Raw genomic sequence first — 22889 nt, forward strand, 5'->3', positions numbered from 1 at the left:
AAAAAGAAAAGAAAAGTAGGAAACTGAAATACAATATAGTAAAACTGAAAATATTATAATTTTTAAACACAGATCTTTCCCCTTGACATGCTAACAGAAACTATTATTCCTACTTCGTTAGACAGGCTTTTAAAAGTATCTTCATTCTGTCAGATACTAAGCCCTTTAGATAAGTAAAACATAATATTCAAGAGAGATGGCTATTATTTCCAGCTGCTAAGCCAGGTGCCCCAAATTGACTTAATGCCATTCATTTTGAGATAAACTTGAAATTCTTCCATTCACGCATTGGCTGTATTCTAGGTACTTGAAAACCACATTAGCACAGAAATAATTTTGTTTTTTAGATTTGATGTGGATAATGATGCTTTTAAAGTAAAGCTTTGTTACTAGATAGTTATGTGAAAATTATAAATACAGAAAAAAATTGAGGGACATTTGAAGTGAGGTAAAAATGTCTTGAACTTTTATAAGCTCAGTTAGCAGTTCTTATGTACTTGTCTCCTGTCGGTTTTATCATCAACAATGGTATAATTGTCCAAAGATAACAAACATGTATCTATCTATATACCCATGTATCTACTTACTAGTATATAGTAAAGTGATAGAATTCATTAACATTTAAAAGTACAATGTTTTAGATCCAATAACCTTGAAAATAAAGCTACAATTTCTGAATAATATTGTGAGGAAGATAAACTGAAAAATGCCACCACAAATAACATAAAGAATTTCACGACTTCCTAGTTTAAGATGACACTGTCTTGAGATTGGTTCTTTGGGAAAATCCTTTCTTCGCAGTCAAGTATATTCTTTGATGATGGTGATGATCTTAAGTACTTTTATAGTCAAATTATTTAAATATTAAAACAGCCTCACTTTCCTCATTAGTTTTTCTTAGATTGATGTTAAGAAAAGAGAGGAAGTGATAGCTAAAAATTTAGGTCTTATGAAAACTATTCCGTTGCAGCAAGTAATTACAGACCAGTAAATAATTTGTTTCTGGTTTATAGAAGAGAGAGATTGGAGTATAAAGAGCCTCTGGTGCCTAAGATAAAAGAATAAAAAGGCTTGGCAAAGTTTGAAGGTTTTAGTGGGAAAGTATAGCTGTCTGTCTTTAACAGGTACTTTTGAGAAATGTAAGGAATGATAGTTAGCTGTTCATGGTTACCAGAAGTTGCATCAGGTTTTATGCAAATGTAACAAGGCCTAAAATGTGGCAGTTCTTTATATTGATAGGAAGATAAAGCAAGTGGTCTGTCCAGCTGGATAAAAGAAGGAAGGACAGAAGGAAAGAGCATACCGTCCTAATATTATGAAGGGCATACATATGTTATTCAGGAAGAGAAGAGGCCGTGTGCACAACTGGGGTCACACTAATTTCAAAGGGGCAGATAGAGAAGGAAGATCTATTGAAGAAGACCAAAAACAAGTGTTGAGACTGATGTTTCTAAGTTAAGAGGTGTTTCAGAAATGGAAAAACAGTCTGTTGCTACAGAGATATCAAATAAGAGGATTGAGAAAAATTCATTGGCTTTGTCAAGGTATCATTTAAGACCTTTGACAGAGTAATTTTGATAGGCTTTTAGAGGACTTGGTTAGATCAGGTTTTAAGGAGTGGTTGAGTGGGTAAGAAGTGGGAGACTCAGAATTAATGACCACGTCAACTTTGCTTTAACCCTTTGAAGATGTCGCATATTTCACAAGACAAGCTAGACCATATGTTGATATATAGGAAAGAAATTGTTTTAAGAAAAAATTTTATTTGTTAATACTTCTCCATTTCTATCTCTGCTTACTGCCTCATTACCAGCCAGAGGCTGACAAATTTTCATTAGAACAATTTCAATGTTTTTAAGGAAATATAAAATACAGGTGTCTGGAATTACACAAAAAGTAATTTGGATGCTAAGGATTTGCTACTGAAATTTACTCTCGTGGTTTGAAGGAGTACAAAAATAATATCCTCTGTTTCTCACCCAAGTTTAGAACCACTGGAGATATAAGCAGATGAGTCGTCTGCTACAATTTAAAATATCTGCTTTGAAATTGATACAGTCTAGAGTTAAGGCCTCTATTTGTAGACTCATAATGGGATTACTTACAATTTACTGCTGAATTACCATATTTACTCATTTTGTCACTGGTACACCTGGACAGCCACAGGTTTAGAACAGAAAGTTCTTGTTCCTTCTGAAAGAACAGGAATGCAGAAGGGGTTGAGCCATACACGTCCAGTAGTCCTTCTCAGCCTTAATCAGATAAATCAGATAAATCTTTCCTCTTCTGGAGAATGGAAACTTTCATATTGTTTCAGCTTAGCAGGACAACTAACCTTTAAGGAACTGCCAGGTGTCCAGTTTTAGTGTATCAATGAATATCTGCAATTATCTGAAAAGGCTGTTAAAAATACTCACCTGTTTTCCGACTACGTACATATTGAGACTAAATTTTCTTCATTTATTCAAACCAAAACAGCACATTAACCAAGATTGAATACAGAAGTAGATACAAGAGTCCAGTTATCTTCTGTTAAACCACATTATGGAGATTTCTTTTTTTTTTTTTCCTTTTTTTTTTTTTTTTTAAGAGATAGGGTCTTGCTCTGCCGCCCAGGCTAGAGTCCAGTGGAGCAATCCTAGCTCACTGTAGACTCAAACTCCATAGGTTTAAGTGATCCTCCCACTGCAGCCTTCTGAGTAGCGGGGAATACAGGCACGTGCCACCATATGCAGTTAATTTTTTTTTTTTTAATTTTTCTTAGAGACGAAGACTCACTTTGTTGCCCAGGCTGGTATCAAACTCCTGGCCTCAAGTGATCCTTCTACCTTGGCCTCCCAAAGTGATGGGATTACAGGCATGAGCCACCGGGCCTGGATGAAATTTCTAAAAATGTAAAACAATGCCTTATGTAAGTGACAGGTGGGTGGGTGCGGCAAACCACCATGGCACATGTATACCTATGTAACAAAACTGCATGTTCTGCACATGTAAGCCAGAACTTAAAGTATAATAAAAACAAAACAAAAACAATGCCATTCTTCTTGCTAAATTTTTTTGTTAGGAAATAATACTTTTTTCATTAAAATGCTAGTTATGTTGATATGCAATAGGTTTATAATTGTTACAGTAAGTTACTAAATAAATTGAAAGAAGTTTCAGTTTTGATTTTTTAATATGTTAAATGTCTCTAGCAATAATATAAACAAAAGCTCTTTGGGATTCTCAATAACTTTTAATAGTGTAAAGAGGTTTTGAGAATCTGTGATCTAGAGGAATTTACATATAATTTAGGAAGAAAACATAGCTTTATAATCCAAAATATGCATGTTAGGGCTTAAAACAGTACTTTGATGTAAAGTGTTTTTTAAATGACAGTGTAAGTTTTGTAGTTATCACAGTTTGTATTATTTGGAATTTTTCATATTATTCATATTATTTTGAAATTTTTCTAAACTTTTTTGTGTCTTTAATGTACAACAGAGGAAGTGAACAATGAAATAAAATGTTTGCAAAACTATATAATTTTTTTGTGAACATTTAATTTTTCTAAGCTATAGATGCTTTCCTGAACAAGCTCAGTAAGTTGTAAGAATATGGAAAAAAGATGTTCATTGATAATCTTTGGAATATTCCTGGTATCTTACACCTAACAGAATGAATATTTCATATCTGAGTTAAGTGAACAAAGTGTATTTAAAATTTTTTTTTGATAGTACAGTCTAATGCCATTTTGGAATGTATGTGGAGGTTAATTTGCTATTATAGGAAGCTCTCCAGTTTAGTGGTACCTGTTTATCCTTTTATCGTGTGACATATGGTGGTCATAAGGTTGGTGAGTTTCTGATTTTTCTTTTTTTTTTTCTTTAAGCAGATAGTCTCAGTGATACCTTGAAGAAGCTGAAGATAACAGCTGTTGACAGGACTGAGGATAGTTTAGAAGGATGTTTGGATTGTCTGCTTCAAGCCCTGGCTCAAAATAGTAAGTTTCATTATGTTTACTCAAATTCCAAAGAGGAAAATCAAATCAGTAGTCATTCAGAAACTGGTATGTAGTTAAGCACATAACTTTGTATTCATATAACTTGAATTCTTTTGAATCATACCCCTGAATACTGAGATTGTTTTACGTGTTCTACCCTCCTACTTACCCTCCACGCCCCCACAAGATCCTCAAAGCCAAGTTGATAGGCAAAGAAAGGAGGAATTGATGGGTAGTGATGACATTAATACCAGTCCCAGAGAGAGGCCATTGTTTCATTTCTAACAGTCAAGCATCATAGTTGTTTTTCTTAACACCTACGTCTGTGCTTTAAAAATAGACTATCTTATATGTTGGGAGAGTGGGGAGGGATAGAGAGGAGAAACAGAGGGGGAGCTTAAAACACTTAACATTTTTTTTGGATCTTATATTTTAAAATAATTGTACCTTAAAATAATATGTATGCATAGATAAATTTGGAAGGAGCCATTAGTAGTCATCAAAAATCTTTTGAAATTGGGGTAAGATTTCATCTTTGATGTGATAAATAATGCTAGAGATAGAAACTGTACAATTCTTCATTGACTAACACATTATATTGCATTTTATTTATCCTATTTCTATGCACTAATTTCTGTGTTATCACCATTAATAGATCAGTATAGAGTGATTTTCATTTGTTATGTTAATTCTACTTGGTTGTGCTGTGGTTTGTTCTGTACTTGTTTTTAATTATGCTCTTATCCTATCCTGAAACTAATGATGTAGCTGACAAAGAATCAAGGGGAAAGTACATATTGTTAAGGTTTTAATTGTAAGGTTTCAACACTTGTTGATGCATGTGTTTTTTATTTTTTAGTAAATCTTGATTAGAAAAATCTAAAATAATTGCAGTACTTTTCATCAAAAAAGCACATTTAAGAGCTAGCTTTTAAAATTATTTTTCAGTAATTATTTTGAGGTTATAACTGTCATGCTGTTTAATCTTAGAGATAACAGGAAGGGATTTGAAACAAGGAGTTCAATAAGAGCATCTGGGTAAGGCTCAAAATGGTAAAGAAAAAGGACAGGAAAGCAGAATGTCTAAGACTGCTATCCATTTTAGTAGACACATGTGGCTATTTAAATTTAATACAAGTAAATAAAATTTAAAAGTAAGTTCCTTAGTCTTACTTCTCAGTAGCTGTATTTGGCAGATAACCACCCTCTTGGGAATCACAGATATAAAATATTCCCATGATCACAGAAAATTCTTATGGATAGCACTGGTCTAAAAACTGGAAAGAACCGCACGATGACCTAATTTTTTTTTCACATGTGCCTGTAATAGGCAGCTTTACATAGTAACGTAATTAGCCTAAGTAAATTGAGTATCTCAGGTATATTTTTTTGAGCAGGTTTTTATTATAACCTTCGTCTGTTTTCAACGACTTTTTTTTTTCTCTGTTAGACAGTAAACTTTTAAATAGACTGTTTGCTTTAGGTACTGAAGGACATGAAGGGTCATATTCTTGATCATCTTTAGAGGTTGCCCATTTGTCTCCTAGAGAAACTAGAAGACAGGATGAAGTTGAAGGGAAATGAAGAAAAAAGGGAGTAAAAAGTTCATAATTTTAAAAGAACAGATTTAAGAAACACTGAGAAATTCATAATTATTAGATTAAATTAGCTTAGATTAGAATAAGCCCATTGCGGGCTTATTCACTGTACCTTTTGTTGAAAATGGTCTTGAAATTGTGTATCACAAAATGTTAAGGCCACGTAACCACAAGGGATTAAAACAATAAACTCTCACCAATTTAATGACATCCCAGAAAGGGAACAAAAGGAATGTCTTGTTAACAATCTGAAACAAAATTTATAAATGTCCTCATGCCTAAGACTACTGACAAAAAAGAATTGGACTTTGGAAGAAGGAGTTCATGCAGATGTTCAGTCTTTGATTTAGGAGTTACACCTGTCATTGGATCACTTACTGTATGTTTAGCACTGGGCTGGGGATTATAGTCACTATCTAATCTTTCCTATAGTCCCATGAGGTAGGTATTATTATCACCATTTAAAGGATGAAGTAACAGATTAATAAGCTTATTTGCCTTGCTCTGGAAGAAGTCGGAGTTTGGATCTGAACTCTTGATTTACAAAATAAAAAATTGTAATCTGAGTAAAGTGAAGCTTTTTGCTGAGTTCATGTAACGTGAAATCATTCCAAAAAGCTAGGTTTTAACATTGTGTTTTAAATTTTTGTTTTTTCTTTAAAACAGTTCCAAATTTTTATTAAAGCAGATAAGCCTCTTTTCTTGAACTATAAAGTGATTCATGTATTTTATAGGCATTTATTGGCATACTTTATAAAGTTAGCATATAGCTTTTTAACAAGAAAAAGTAAAATATATTAGTGAGATGTTAATTTTCTACAGTTCTTCCTTGAATAAGGTGATTGAGCCATTGCTACTTCTGTCCTCCTAAAAGTAAAATTATAAAACATTTAACTTAGAAGAATCTGTACTTGCTTTTTTAAACAACAACAACAAAAAAAAAAAAACACAAGAGCTTCTAGTTTCGTATTTCTTCCTTAAAAGTGTCAGGTGTTTTAACTAAAAATAACACTGTTTCCACCACAATTGCACCTGATCAGGAAAGAAAGATTTCTCCATTCTGTACAAATATAAGATGGTAATGTGTGTAATGGAAATATAAACAAAATTTTATTTTATAATCTACTACCCTGTTATTGGAAAGGTTATCTCTGAAAGGAACAAAATAATGCTTTTGAAAGTTTTACACTGTGTGAATTTAGTGTATTTGAATTGCATATTACAAATGACTGTAATCTGAAATTAGAATTTTTACTTTGATGTATGGCTTTAGAGTGGTTTTCTTTTTTTACCATTGGCAGTATTTCTCTCTGTAACATTTATAGTATATGTGTCTATCTTAAGAGACAAGAAGTTTTGAATACTTACTAGATTTTATGAAAACATTTTGTTTAAGCAAGCATTTTGTGTAAATCTCTGATCTAAATTAATATAAAGTCATTCATTCACTCATATAAATACATCAGATCTCAGTTTTAAAATGTTTTTGGTAAATGTGTGAAGGCTACCAGCCAATAAATCAGCTTCTGTTTATTTTGGTCTCTTTTGATTCAGATTATAGTTAGAAGATTCTCAGTAAATGCTTATTTGATTGTAGTATGGTTACTCTATTTTATGCTTATTTGGAAATGTAAAAGAATAGACACCTGTTTTCATACCTAAACATTAAGACAGGAATTGTCTTTGGAAAATGTGGCATCTAAATCATCTTGCAAGAGAAACTATTAAATTAAAGTCCCAAAGGCAAGAAAAAATTAACCTATTTGTAATACAAATTCTATTCACTTTATTCCATTTTGTGGATGAGGACCATTTTGTGTTGCCAGGGGGACCATAAAGTGACGCCATACAGCTTTAAATTCTCTTCCTGAAGAAGTAAGCTGTCTTCTCCTGCCTCGTTCTCTCTCTCTTTTTTTTTTTTTGTCTTTAACGTAGTTTCTTGCTTGATGGCAATTCCCATTTCATGTGAGAGTCATGTAATTGTTTATTTTTTATAGAACAACTCTGTGAGATACTGTGTGTTTACTTGTCTTCAAAGAAGAAAAGCATTTAATGTCTAGTTCCACATCTCTAACCTTCTATCATAATATTCACTCACATGTTGAATTCTTGGTTTATTTTCTAGCCCTAAGGTAATTTGCTAGCCCTTATTCTTTATTTCATTTGTTGTATTGATTTTTGGCTCCCTTCTAGGCTACAATCCTAAGCATACATAATTATAGGCACACTTCATTTTATTGTGCTTTACTTTATTGAGCTTCAGAAATACTGTGTTTTTTACAAATTGAAGGTTTATGGCAACTCTGAGTTGAACAAGTCTTTCGGTGCCATTTTTCCAACAGCATGTGCTTACTTTGTGTCTCTGTGTCACATTATGGTAATTATTGCAATGTTTCAGACATTATTATTATATCTACTTTGGTAATCTGTGATCAGTGATCTTTGATGTTATATCATGATTGTTTTGGGGTGCCGTTAACCATGCCCATATATGATGGTAAACTTAATTGATAAATGTTGTGTCTGTCTGACTGCCCCACCAACTAGCTATGCCGTATCCCCTACTCCCCATCTCTATTCCTCTCCTCAGGCCTCCCTATTCCATGAGACACAATGTTTAATTTAGGCCAATTAATAATTCTACAGTGGCCTGTAAGTGTTCCAGTGAAAGAAAGAGTCACATCTCTCTCACTTTATATCACAAGCTAGAAATGATTAAGCTTATTGAGAAAGGCATGTTGAAAACAAAGACAGGCCAAAAGCTAGGCTTCTTGAGCCAGTTAGCCAAGTTGTGAATGCAAAGGAAAAGTTCTTGAAAGAAATTAAAAGTGCTACTCCACTGAATACATAAATGATAAGAAATCAAAGCAGCCTTATTGCTGATAGGAAGAAAGTTTGAGTGATCTGGTTAGAAGGTCATACTAGCCACAACATTCCCTTAAGCCATGTCCTAATCCAGAGCAGGGCTCTGATTGTCTTCAGTTCTGAGAAGACTGAGAGGTGAGGAAACTGCATAAGAAAAGTTAGATGCTAGCAGAGGTTGGTTCATGAGGTTTAAGGAAAGAAGTCATCTTCACAACACTAAAAGTGAAAGATGAAGCAGCAGCTGCTGATGGAGAGGCTGAAGCAAGTTACCCACAAGATCTAACTAAGATCATTGATGAAGGAGGCTATGCTAAACAACAGATTTTCGGTATAGATGAAACAGCTTCATATTGGAAGAGATGCCACCTAGGACTTTTATAACTAGGGTGGAGAGGTCAATGCCTGGCTTGAAAGGACAGGCTGACTCTCTTGTTAGGGGCTAATGCAGCTAGTGATTTTAAGTTGAAGCCAGCATTCGTTTACCATTCTGAAAATCCTAGGGCCCTTAAGAATGATGTTAAATTTCTCTGCTGTTCTCTGAAGATGGAACAACAAAGCCTGGATGACAGCACATCTATTTACATCATGGTTTACTGAATGTTTTAAGCCCACTGTTGAGACATACTGCTCAGGAAAAAAGATCCCTTTCAAAATATTACAGCTCATTGACAATGCACCTGGTCACCCAGGAGCTCTGACAGAGATGTACATGGAGATAAATCTTATTTTTGTGCCCGTTAACACAACATCCATGGATGAAGGAATAATTTCCAAGTCTTATTATACATTTCATAAGGCTGTAGCTGCCATAGATAGTGGTTTCTCTGGTGCATTTGGGCAAACTAAATTGAAAACATTCTGGGAAGGATTCACCATTCTAGATGCCATTAAGAATATTCGTGATTCATGGGAGGAGGTCAAAATATCAACTTTTTTTTTATTATTATTATACTTTAAGTTCTAGAGTACATGTGCACAACGTGCAGGTTTGTTACATAGGTATACATGTGCCATGTTGGTGTGCTGCACCCATTAACTTGTCATTTACATTAGGTATTTCTCCTAATGCTGTCCCCCTGCCAGCAACCCATCCCACAACAGGCCCCCGTTTGTGATGTTCCCCACCCTGTGTCCAAGTGATCTCATTGTTCAATTCCCACCTGTGAGTGAGAACATGCAGTGTTTGGTTTTCTGTCCTTGTGATAGTTTGCTCAGAGTGATGGTTTCCAGCTTCATTCATATCCCTGCAAAGGAGATAAACTCATCCTTTTTTATGATTGCATAGTATTCCATAGTGTGTATGTGCCACATTTTCTTAATCCAGTCTATCATTGATGGACATTTGGGTTGGTTCTAAGTCTTTGCTGTTGTGAACAGTGCTGCAGTAAACATACGTGTGCATGCGTCTTTATAGTAGCATGAAAATATCAACATTAACAGGTGTTTGGAACAAGTTAATTCCCTCTCTTATGGATGACTTTGAGTAGTTCAAAACCAGTGGATGAAGTAATTGCAGATGTGGTGGAAACAGCAGGAAAACTAGAATTAGAAGTGGCACTTCAAGATGTGACCGAATTGCTATAATCTCACAATAAAACTTGAGCAGATGAGGAGTCACTTCTTATAGATGAGAAAAGAAAGTGGTTTTTTGTTTTGTTTTTGTTTTTGTTTGTTTTTTGTTTTTTTGTTTTGTTTTGTTTTGTTTTGAGACGGAGTCTCGCTCTGTCGCCCAGGCTGGAATGCAGTGACACAATCTCAGCTCAGTGCAACCTCCGCTTCCCGGGTTCAAGCGATTCTTTTGCTTCAGCCTCCTGAGCAGCTGGGACTAAAGGCGCAGGCCACCATGCCTGGCTAATTTTTGTATTTTTAGTAGACATGGGGTTTCACCATATTGGCCAGGTTGGTCTCGAAACTTCTGACCTTGTGATCAACCCGCCTCTGCCTCCCAAAGTGCTGGGATTACAGGCGTGAGCCTCCGTGCCCGGCCTTGAAAGTGGTTTTTTGAGATGGAATCTACTCCTGGTGAAGATGCTGTGAACATTGAAATGATAGGAAGAATTTAGAATATTACATAAACTTAGGTGATAAAACATTGACAGGGTTTGAAAGAACTGACTTCAGGCTTTAAAGAAGTTCTATAGGTGAAATGCTATCAAACAGCATTGCATGCTACAGGTATCTTTTGTGAAAGGAAGAGTCAATCAGGATGATAAACTTGGTCTTATTTTAAGAAGTTGACATAGCCACCCTAACCTTCAGCAACCAGCACCCTGATTAGGTGGTGGTTAGTCAGCAACCTTCAACATTGAGGAAAGACCCTCCAGCAGCAAAAAGATACGACTTACTGAAGGCTCAGATGATTGCTAGCATTTTTTAGCAATAAAATATTTTTAAAGCAAGCTGTGTACACTGTTTCTTTAGACATAATGCTCTTGCACACTTAGTAGACTACAGTACAGTGTAAACATAACTTTTTTTTTTTTTTTTTTTTTGAGACAGAGTCTTGCTATGTCACCCAGGCTGGAGTGCAGTGGCATGATCTTGGCTCACTGCAACCTCCTCCTCCCACGTTCAAATGATTCTCCTGCCTCTGCCTCCTGAGTAGCTGGGATTACAGATACCCACCACCACACCTGGCTAATTTTTTTGTATTTTCAGTAGAGATGGGGCTTCCCCATGTTGGCCAGGCTGGTCTTAAACTCCTGACCTCAGGTGACTCACCTGCCTCAGCCTCCCAAAGTGCTGGGATTACAGGCATGAGCCACCATGCCCAGCCTGTAAACATAACATTTATATCTACTGGGAACCAAAAAAAAAATGGTGTGATTTGCTTTATAGGGATATTCACTTTATTGAAGTGATTTGGAACCAAACTCACAATATCTCTGAGGTATGCCTTTATGTACGTACATAAGGTGTTAATCTAGATTACTCCATGAGTCTTCTCCAGCAGTAAAAACTTTTGTTGTCATTTACTTTAGTCAGCTTTATGCATTTACTATTTTTGAACAGACTTACTTTCAGGTAGCAAAGTTACTTCCTAAGTAAGAGACTTCTTATTATCAACTGTTTTTTTTTTTTTTTCAGTGTTTGCAATCTCTGAACATACTCCTGCTGTTTTAGTAGAGATGAAAAATTATTATTTTATTCTTTCATAGTAGTATCTTGAATAGATTTTTACCTTTTTATCTAGAGTTATCAAATGTTCCACAGAAGTGATGTATTTCTTTTGTGAACGGAATTCATTGGGTTTTTTTTTTTTTTTTTACCTCCTTTACTTTTTTTCATATTATATGCCTCTTTTAGTGATTGTGTTCATTGTCCCTGAGGACTTAGCACTGGTGCTCCTTATGAACTACTGAAGATTCAGTTTTTACCAAATAAAGATAGCATTTGAAGAATATAGGGGATTCTCAACTAAAGTGTCAACTAAAAAGACATTGACAATTCCTGATGAGTTGAGACTCCTGGATTGCCATAGGATGGTGATGGCCTCCTAAATCTGTATCTTTCCATGCATTCTCTAAAAGTCCACAGAGATCCACGAAGAGATAAAACCAACTAACAATATTCTGTGTCTTCAGCATAACTAGGAGACGGACTTCAGATTATTACGGAGATAAATAAATATCCAAATTTAGCCTACTCGGCTTCAGAGACCACTGCAGAAAGAGTTACGACTGCGGAGACCACAAGGACAAGAGGAGAGGGAAATGGGGAACCAGGAGCCCAAGGGTAATAGCACACAATGAAAATTACCTTTAAAAGAAAAAATTCCTACCCTAGTAGGAAAATAGTGTGATCTGGTCTTAGATTAGATTCTAACATTGGCTACTCAAAAGTACATGGGACTCCAGGTGACAAGTCAAGAAAGCACCACTTTGGGGATGGAGTTGTTCACCTTTATATACTTGGTGATGAAAAGAAAGAAGCAAGAGGGAGAAATGAAGTGTTCTGTAGAAATAAGGAAACCACAAAATCAGAAGACATACTAATCACCCCACTTTGGCCTCAGTTCAGAAGAGGGAGCATTTGAACTAAAAATCCTGGGTATTTATCCCAAATTGTTGGCTTTACTGCATTCAATTTTTATTACTAGTCAAGGAAAATAAAAAATTATACACTGAATAGGAAATTTCAGATAAGGTACATACATAGGTGCTACAAAAAAGAAAGCAGAAAATAAGAATCAAAACATTTTAGCTATTAAAATTTTTCAGTCTAAGCCATCTGTGAGGCAGTTATCATTAACAGAACACTATGACCCATGTTAAATATTCTTAAATAAGCCTTTGCAGATATGAACAGAAGAAACCTTCAAGTTATAAATTCAGAAACTTAGAACCAAAGTAAACACCAGGAAGATGTAAAATTAGAGTTGACCAGAAGAAATTGAAGAAAATGACAAAATCGTTTTAAAAATTAAGACTAAATTTCAGGGTACCCAAGGAAGAGTAGAGGTGATTGAAAATTTAATAAGAGGCATTGAGGAAAGAGATGCAAACAGGCAAATGAGAAGACAAAGGATCAGAGAAAAGATAATACAGAAGACAGTCAAAAAGATCCAACATACATGCAATTGGAATTCATAAGAAGGAAAACAAAATTGTGAAACAGAGATAGTATTTAGAAGTATAAGCTTTCTGAAAGTAAAAGAAGACCAGAATCTGTTTATTGAGAGGGCCCACCATATACTTGTGAACATTGATCTGAAACAGTCAACTGAAAGACATAGTGTAGGAAAACCTTTAGACTTTAAAGATAAAAACAAATACAGAGGAAAAAATCCTTAAGGCCTCCATGCAAAAATATTATTTACAAAGGAAAGAAAGGCCAGGCATGGTGACCCACACCTGTAATCCCAGCACTTTGGGAGGCCAAGGTAGGCAGATCACTTGAGGACAGGAGTTCGAGGCCAGCCTGGCCAATATGGCAAAACCTCATCTCTACCAAAAATACAAAAATTAGCTGAGTGTGGTCATGCATGCCTGTAATCCTAGCTACGTGGGAGGCTGAGGCATGAGAATTGCTTGAGCCCAGGAGACGGAAGTTGCAGTGAGCAGAGATTGTGTGACTGCACTCCAGCCTGGGCAGTAGAGTGAGACTCAGTCTCCAAAAAAAAAAAGGAAAGAAAGTCAGATTGGCATCAGACTTCCACAGAGCAATACAGAATTCAATAGTGGGGCAGTATTTTCAGGTAACTGAAGGAATAAGAATTTTATATTGAACCAAGCTGCCCCTTAAAAATCAAAGCTGTAGAAGAATCCTGTTAAAGGTAAAAGAATCCAGGGAATACTGTACTCTTATCCTTACAGAAGAATCTTCTTAAACTTGTACTGTTTAATACAGTAGTCACTCTTCAACATGGCTGTTGAGCATTTGAAATGAAGCTAGTCTAAATTGAGATGTGCTGTACATTTAAAAAACATAGCAGATTTCAAAGACTTAGTACAAATTTAAAAATGTAAAATACTCAGTAATAGTTTTAGAAATATTGATTACATATTAAATCTTATTTTAAAAATTTTGTGAAATATTTACAAATGCTTTGTTTCTCCTGAAGCTTTATAGGCCAGCATTTCTTGGATTGTGGGTACTAGCTGATCAAAGTGCTTTTAAGACTTGGGCCAGTCACTGTGATATGATGGAAAATGCAGGTTAGAAGAAAATAATAAGTAAATTAATTTAATATAATATATAATATAATTGGGGTATTCAGTAGAGGAAGAGAACTTTTTTAAAAAATTATTTTAAGTTCTGGAATACATGCGCAGGGCATGCAGGTTTGTTATATAGGTAAATGTGTGCCATGGTAGTTTGCTGCACCTATCAATCCATCACCTAGGTATTAAGCCCCACGTGCGTTAGCTGTTTATCCTGATGTTCTCCCTCCCCATAACCCCCTCTATAGACCCCAGTGTGTGGTGTTCCCCTGCCTGTGTCCATGTGTTTTCTTTGTTCAACTCCCACTTATAAGTGAGAACATGCAGTGTTTGGACTGCTGTTCCTGTGATAGTTTGCTGAGGATAATGGCTTCCAGCTCCATCCATGTCCCTACAAAGGACATGATCTCATTCCTTTTTATGGCTGCATAGTATTCCATGGTGTATATCTACCACATTTCCAGTCTGTCATTGATGGGCATTTGGTTCCATGTCTTTCTATTGTGAATAGTGCTGCAGTGAACATACACGTGCATGTATCTTTATAATAGAATGACTTATATTCCTTTGGGTATATACCCAGTAATGGGATTGCTGGGTCAAATGGTATTTCTGGTTCCAGATCTTTGAGGAATCCGCACACTGTCTTCCATAACAGTTGAACTAATTCACATTCCCACCAACAGTGTAAAAGTGTTCCTGTTTCTCCGCAGCCTTGCCAGCATCTATTGTTTCTTGACTTTTTAGTAATCACCACTCTGACTGGCGTGAGATGGTATCTCATTGTGGTTTTGATTTGCATTTCTCTAATGATCAGTGACGTTGAGCTTTTTTTCCTGTTCATTGGCCGCGTGTCTTCTTTTGAGAAATATGTTCACGTCCTTTGCCCACTTTTAAATGAGGTTCTTTTTTCTTGTAGATTTGTTTGTAGTTCCTTGTAAATTCTGGATTTAGACCTTTGTCAGATGGATAGATTGTGAAAATGTTTTCCCATTTTGTAGGTTGTTGGTTCACTCTGATGGTAGTTTCTTTTGCTGTACAAAAGCTCTTTAGTTTAATTAGATCCCATTTGTCAATTTTTGCTTTTGTTGAAATTGCTTTTGATGTTTTTATTATGAAATCTTTCCCCTTGTCTGTGTTCTGAATGGTGTTGCCTAGATTTTCTTCTGGGGTTCTCATAGTTTGGGGTTTTACATTTAAGTTTTTAATCCATCTTGAGTTAATTTTTGTATAGGGTGTAAGGAAGGGGTCCAGGTTCAGTTTTTTGCATATAGCTAGCCAGTTTTCCCAGCATGATTTATTAAATAGGGAATCCTTGTCAAAGAGCAGATGGTTCTAGATGTGTGGTCTTATTTCTGAGATCTCTATTCTGTTTTACTGGTCTGTGTGTCTGTTTCTGTACTAGTACCATGCTGTTTTGGTTACTCTAGCCTTGTAGTGTAGTTTGAAGTTGGGTAGCGTGATGCCTCTATCTTTGTTCTTTAGCTCAGGATTGTCTTGGCTATACAGACTCTTTTTTGGTTCCATATGAATTTTAAAGTAGTTTTTTCTAATTCTGTGAAGAATGTCAATGGTAGTTTAATGGGAATAGCATTGAATTTATAAATTACTTTGGGCAGTGTGGCCATTTTCATGATAATTGATTCTTCCTGTCCGTGAGCATGCAGTGTTTTTCCATTTGTTTATGTCCTCTCTGATTTCCTTGAGCAGTTGTTTGTAGTTTGGTAGACAACATTTTTAAAGGAACCTTAGGTTCATTATTCTAGGGTTCCATTCTAAGGAGAAGGCAGTATATAGGGTCTAAAATATGTTCTATGTACTTAATCTAAAGCAGAAAGGAGAGAACAGTGTATATCCAAATATATTCTTACCTAAGAGTTTATAGAAAAGGGAGCACGGAAAAACTTGAATCTGGGAGAGTGAGAAAGACCATCTTAAAATCAATCTCTCACAAACCATGAGATTAGTAACACAAACAAGATATATAACAGTGATACTGGGTGCTGTTTGCCTTCTGATATGCTCTGAAGCACCATACTTTATAAAAGGCAAAAAAGGACTCTCATGATGTGCAGTTGCCAGAAGGATATAAATCTCCATTGGTATTTGTGGTTGGTGATTGAAGCCTTGGCAGAAGATCTGGGTTTGCTAACATTAGCTAATGAATGTTACCATTTTTGCTTCTTAAGTTTGCTACATTTGAAAAACTTTTTATGTTCCTAACACAGAGAAAATGTGTAAGAGAGAAATGTGATTTGAAATGATGCTGTATGCCAAATACATACTGAAGAAGATTTGTATTTTATAAATACAGTATTTATAAATAAAGACTGTATTTATAAATACAGTCTCAGTATTTATAGTACCAGTACTGATTTACTATCACTAAGGACTTCACTTTAAATTATACCTGGGGAAGAAGAGATGAATTTGTTCTGCTGTGTCTTTCTAACATTATTTTTCATCAGGGTTCCATGTCACTGCACCTATAGCCAGCTGTGTGAGTAGTCTATGGACATATACTTGATTGAAGTTAACTGGCTTCTCTAATCGTATAAGCAGTATAAGACTGACAATGTGTCAGTCCATTTGTGCTGTTATAACAGTACCACACACTGGCTAAATTACAGATAGTAGAGATTTATATTTCTCCCTGTTCTGGAGGCTGAGAAGTCCAAGATCAAGGTGCTGGTAGGTTCAGAGTCTGGTGACATGCCATACCTCATTGATGGCACCTTGTTACTGCATTCTCACATGACAGAAGGTGGAAGGGAAGGAGAGTGAGAGAGCGAGGCAGCTCTCTGAGGCCTCTTTTATAATGGCATTAATCCATTATAAAGGCCTCACCTCATACTACTGTCATATTGGGGATTAAGTTTTAATATATGACTTTTGGGTGGTACACAACTTTTAAACCACAGCACCCAGTATGTTGTGAATGTGTTCAAGAATATAAGACATGTAAATTGGCATATTAATTGATATAATGAATTGGAAATGAATTAATATTTGTATCTGAATAAGAATTAGGTATTCTCAACAGAAAGCTAGTTTGATACAAAAGAAAATAGCTTAAAGTAATAAATAGATTAGATAAATGTGTTTTCATTATCTTTACTGTGATTGTAGATGTTTGAATTTGAAATTAAAGGCAAGGGTAGTATCATGCTACTTTTTACTTCAGTAGTACTTGAAAGTCCAAGTGGGTTGTATTCACTCTAGAACATCTAAATGCTTTCATTTTTACCTCTTTCTTTTCAGATTTTCTGAAAAGTACCCATTTGGCATTGTAAAACAGAGAAGATTAAAGTTTCATCATTAAGTATACCTTGGAATCTATAATGAGACATTTTTTGGAAATAATAAAATTTAGTGAATCATTTTTTTCTAATGGAAGAGTCTTTGTAAAATATATGTATTCTTGTTATTATAATTTATTTGTACTATATGTTAAAATTCATTTTTACACGCACACTTTTGAAGCTATACATTACTAGATTAAGAAATATCCTATGTTTGTCAGACGTTTTAATAGTCATTTTTTCTAAGATATATACATTCATATTATAAATTCCAGTCATTCTTTACATACTAATTCTCATTAGATAAATATTTGTCCCTGAATACACAAAGGAGGATATAAATTATACTGAACTTCACTAGTATACTAAATGACCTTGATTCAAAGATTATAAAACTTTGTTGTATTTTCCTTCTTATAAAAAAGTTCCCTTATTATTAATGCTCTCAACAAATAATTTTTTTATAAACAAGCTTTACAGCAATAAAATGGTAGAGACTTACTACTTTCAACACTTATAAATTAATAATTTCAATACTTATTAACATACACTATGTGTGTGTGTATGTGTGTATATATGTACACACATACATATACATATATACACACACATATACATATGTATATATGTATGTATATATACACACACACACTATGTGTGTGTGTATATGTGTATATATATATGTTCCAGGCATGGTGGTATGTGGCTCTATTCCCAGCTATGTGGAAAGCTGATGCTCAAGCATAGAAGTGTGAGGCTGCAGTGAGCCGTGATTGTGCCACTGTACTCTAGCCCAGGTGACAGAACAAGACCCTGTCTCAGAAAGAAGAGAAAGGAAAATAATTAAAGCACAATTTCTTAAAAAACAAAGATTTTAAACCACAAATTTTTTGCCAAATTAATAAGTGTTGAAAGTAGTAAGTCTCTACCATTTTATTGCTGTAAAGCTTGTTTATATAAAAATTATTTGTTGAGAGCGTTAATAATAAGGGAACTTTTTTATAAGAAGGAAAATACAACAAAGTTTTATAATCTTTGAATCAAGGTCATTTAGTATACTAGTGAAGTTCAGTATAATTTATATCCTCCTTTGTGTATTCAGGGACAAATATTTATCTAATGAGAATTAATATGTAAAGAATGATTGGAATTTATAATATGAATGTGTATATCTTAGAAAAAATGACTATTAAAACGTCTGACAAACATAGGATATTTCTTAATCTAGTAATGTGTAGCTTCAAAAGTGTTTAAAGCTACATTCAATAAGGCATTGCTTTTGCCACCAGAAAATTGTTTACACTTACAAGGTCATGTTATATCAGCCTTTAAAGTATATCTATATGCCTTTAAATTACTAAGTATTCATTTATTTGTTAGTTTATATTCAACCCTGAAAATGTGAACTTAATTGCTTATGATTTTAGTTACTTAAAAAAATGTAGTTTTACACAGATTCACATATTGAGTGCATGATGCCAAGTGAATTTTGGTATTTCAAGATTTAATAATATATGAATAGAAATTTTTAATAAATTAGTACAAAATTTTTTAAATACTTGGCCTTAAAGACTGTTTTTTGGCCCTAGAGGAAAAGAGAAACACATTTAACTGGGAAAAGAGGTAATTGAATTGGAAAGAATTTTGAATGAATCTTACATTCACACAAATCTGTCATTTATCCATTATGTTAAATTGTGTGGTTCATGGTCATTTTATTCTCTCTTAAATCTCTAATAACTGAAGAAATGTGAATATTTCATGTTTTTAGTAAGGTAGGGTTGAGGTATAATTTTCTAGGGTAATATATGTATATACATATGTATATAATGGGTTATATAATTAAGAGTCTTATTTGAGTTAACTTTTTAAGAAAGAAATTCACTTACTAAATGTAGGTCGGCTCATTAGAATATTTGGTGAGTATTCAAACAGAATTGAGCTCATACTGTTGTGCTGTGTCATACTGCTATTAAATACTTAGTTTAACGTTTAACATAAATGTTAAATACTTCATTTAATCAGAGATTGGGAGCATTTTATACAGTTATATCATGCTTTGATGAGGTAAGATTTAGACTACACACCCCTCCATCTTCAGGTCTCATTCATTCATTTATTCAACACTTAGTATTTATTTATAAATGAAAAAGGCATATACGAACAATGAATACACATTGTGCCAAACATTGTGCTATCTCCCAATAATGACAGAAGCTTATTTCTTTCGATCAGTAGATCGATAAATGTTATGTTATAATTTATCATAATAAGTGCTATCATAGGGGAATGTTCAGTGTCTATACTTGATCTTAGCCAGACGGCTGAGAAGCAGTGAGGTACGTTCAGTATCTAATGGGACTACATATTTACTGACCTTAAAGTAAAAATTGTGATGTCAAAAAGGAATAATCATAAAATAATGAAGGGCAAAAGGAAATGATCTGACTCTAGTACTTAATTCAGCTTATTAAAAGTTCAAATCTTTGATTTTTGATTGAATTGGTTCTTTAAAAAATTGTTTTAGAAGACCCCAGAAGTACTGTATGTAAAGTAGAATGAACTAACTTATATTGTATTATACTCTGAATTACTCTGATAACATGCATGCTGATGTTTTTGGATCATGTACCAGTCTTTGAATAACAAGTTCTAGATGTATGCCAAACAGTCCACTAGCCACCAAGCCACATGTGGTTATTGAGCACTTCAAAGGCAGCAAGTTGAAATTGAGATAAACTATAATCTCAAAGACTTATTGCTAAAAAAAAAAAGATTTAATTTTTATATTGATCAAAACTTAATTTTATGTGTTTCTTTTTACCTTTTTAAATATTGCTGCTAGAAAATATAAAGTTATATATGCAACTCACATTATATTTCCCTTGGACAGCAATGGCTCAGACAAATGCTTCTCAAATTTTAGACTGCATAAAATTATTTGGAAAGATTGTTAAATTATAAATACTTAGGCCCTATCCCCAGAGATTCTGATTCAGTCGTTTTGGGGTGGGGCTCAGGAATTTGCATGTCTAATAATTTTCTAGAGGATGCCAGTATGCTAATTTATGGATGGCACTTTAAACCATAGGTTTTAATGTAGACAGTATCTTTTCAGTGGGTTGAAAAGAATGCTGCCTAGAATGAATCAAAGGCAATACCAGTTTTCACACAGTCTGTTATCTGGTCTAATCTGTAAATAAGATACTGTCATACTGTCTAGAGGAATATAAATGTAAGCGTTTTGCTAGGCCTCTGAAGAAAAAATGCAGAATTTTGTCAAAGACCATAAGTATTTTTTAAAATAAGTATGTGTTTGTTGTTGTTATTTCTTATAAAGAGAAAAGAAAATAACTCTTTGTAAAATGGGAAAGTAAGACCTAGTTTGTCATTTCCAAGATAACAGAATTTACTTACATTCTAAGCAAAGGAGGGGGAGAACGTTGTAGGAAAAATCTTACATACCTATGAAAGTCCCATTGTGTGTGAAATTAGAGAGATCTTTCATTTAAAGTATTTGCTTTTTCCTATTTTCTTGTCATAGATACATATGGTAAGAAATATATATGTATATTTATGTGTGTGTGCACACGCGTGTGTATGTTTTGAGACAGGGTTTTGCTTTGTTACCCAGGCTGGAGTGCAGTATTGGGATCCATGCTCGCTGCAGCCTTGAACTCCTGCACTCAAGCAGTCCTTCTGCCTTAGCTTCCTGAATAGCTAGGATTGCAGGCATGCCTCACCATGTCCAGCAATTCATTTTTACTTTTTGTAGACATGGGGTTCACTATGTTATCCAGGCTGGTCTCAAACTTCTGACCTCAAGCAGTCCTTCTGCTTCAGCCTCCCAAACTGTAGGGATGGTAGGCATGAGCCACTGCAGTTGGCTTCATTTTTATGTTCTTAAAAACACTTAAGCAGGGGATGATGAAATTGGAATGAGGAGTAAGATAAGGCAGCAAGAAGTCAGAGTGACAGGAGGAAGAAGATAGAGGATAGTAAATAATGGAAAGCAGTGAGGAGATAGATGATTTTACTAAAGTTGGGGAACAAGGCTTATGGTTTCTTCTACTATGATACTTGTAGACCTGTTTAGCTACTATTCTCAGGGCCAGGGAAAGCATTTTAATGATAGTATCGTCTAATCTTACAATTCATAAACACCTTAGTAACCCAGTCTCCAGCTAATAATTTTGTCTCATCCTTACCAAATAGTTACTCAGCCTTTATGAAGAAGGAATCTTCCATCATTCTTTATGAGGGGATCTGTTTCATTTTTTCATAGCCCTAAGACTGGAAGACACTTTTTAATGTTGATCCCTAATCTTCTTTCCTTCAATTGCTGCTCATTGGTCCTATTTCTAGCTCCTGGATAAACATACAACGTGCTTTCTCCCTAATAAGTCCTCTATACTTGGCGATAACTGTCATATTCCTTATTTCCTCATTTGGCCCTCATATGATGACAAGGAGACAGTAGATGGTAGAGCAGAGGTTGATACTATTTTTTCCTAATACTTGTGTGGTATGTTTGTGTTCTTACTTGGAAATATTTGTTGGAAGGGCTAAGATGATCCTTTTTCTAGGAGCAGTGGTATATTAGGGTTCTTCAGAGAAATAGAACTAATAGAATATGTGTGTGCGTGTGTGTATGTGTATGTTTGTGTAGCTATATATAGATGTATAGATATATATGTAGAGATAGATAAGTATGGGCAGTGGGGAGAGAGATTTATTTAAGAAATTGGCTCATGCAAATATGGGGGCTGCAAGTCCAAATCTGCAATGTGGGTTGTCAGGTTGGAGACCTCGGGAAGAGCTGATGCTGTAGTTCAAGTCTGAAGACTGTCTGTTAGCAGAATTTCCTCTTCTTTGGACAAGGTGTATTGTTTATTCTATTCAGTTCTTCAACTGATAGGGCAGTGCCTGCCCCAGTGTCCTACATAAAGGGCAAATCTGCTTTACTGAAAACCTACTGATGTAAATGTTCATCTTATCCAAAAACACCTTCACAGAGACATCCAAAATAATGTTTGGCCAAATGCCTGGGCACTGTAGCCCAGCTAATTGATAGAAAATTAACCATCAGAAGTGGCATATAGATTTCTGGGTATCAAGATGGATTGTATTGTACAATAGTTATATGTTGGGATAACTGCTAGTGAGGAATACCTTAGCATTAGAACTTTACACACAAGAAGCTACAGTTGGGCCTGCTGTGGTAGCTCACACCTGTAATCCCAGAACTTTGGGAGGCTGAGGCCAGGAGGATCTTTTGAGCCCAGGAGTTCAAGATCAGCCTGGGCAACATAATGAGACCTCATCGCTACAAAAAAATTTAAAACATTAGCCAGGCATGGTGGTAGGTGCCTGTGGTCCCATCTACTTGGGAGGCTGGGGTGAGAGGATCACTTGGGCCCAGGAGGTTGAGGGTATAGTAAGCCATGATCGTGCCACTGCACTCCAGCCTGAGGGACAG

General features: G+C 35.0%; 1 protein-coding gene across 29 annotated transcripts in view; it reads left to right on the top strand.

Moving 5' to 3' along the window:
* Positions 1–22889, top strand: part of RAP1GDS1 (Rap1 GTPase-GDP dissociation stimulator 1) — a 173575-nt gene that overhangs the window by 26821 nt on the left and 123865 nt on the right. For 12 of the 29 annotated variants that reach the window (XM_074040181.1, XM_074040183.1, XM_074040191.1 and 9 more), the window contains exon 2: positions 3872–3982. The exons of 5 other annotated variants lie outside the window; for them this stretch is intronic. Coding sequence is in view for 15 of the 24 variants with exons in the window: in XM_065545254.2 (XP_065401326.1) it covers positions 3872–3982 (111 nt within the window). In the remaining 9 variants the exon portion in view is untranslated. The remainder of the gene's footprint in view (positions 1–3871; positions 3983–22889) is intronic. 12 more of the 29 variants (XM_065545259.2, XM_074040182.1, XM_074040190.1 and 9 more) reach the window with 1 other exon arrangement.

Source organism: Macaca fascicularis, chromosome 5 (assembly GCF_037993035.2).
Source record: "Macaca fascicularis isolate 582-1 chromosome 5, T2T-MFA8v1.1".
NCBI classification, from domain to species: domain Eukaryota; kingdom Metazoa; phylum Chordata; class Mammalia; order Primates; family Cercopithecidae; genus Macaca; species Macaca fascicularis.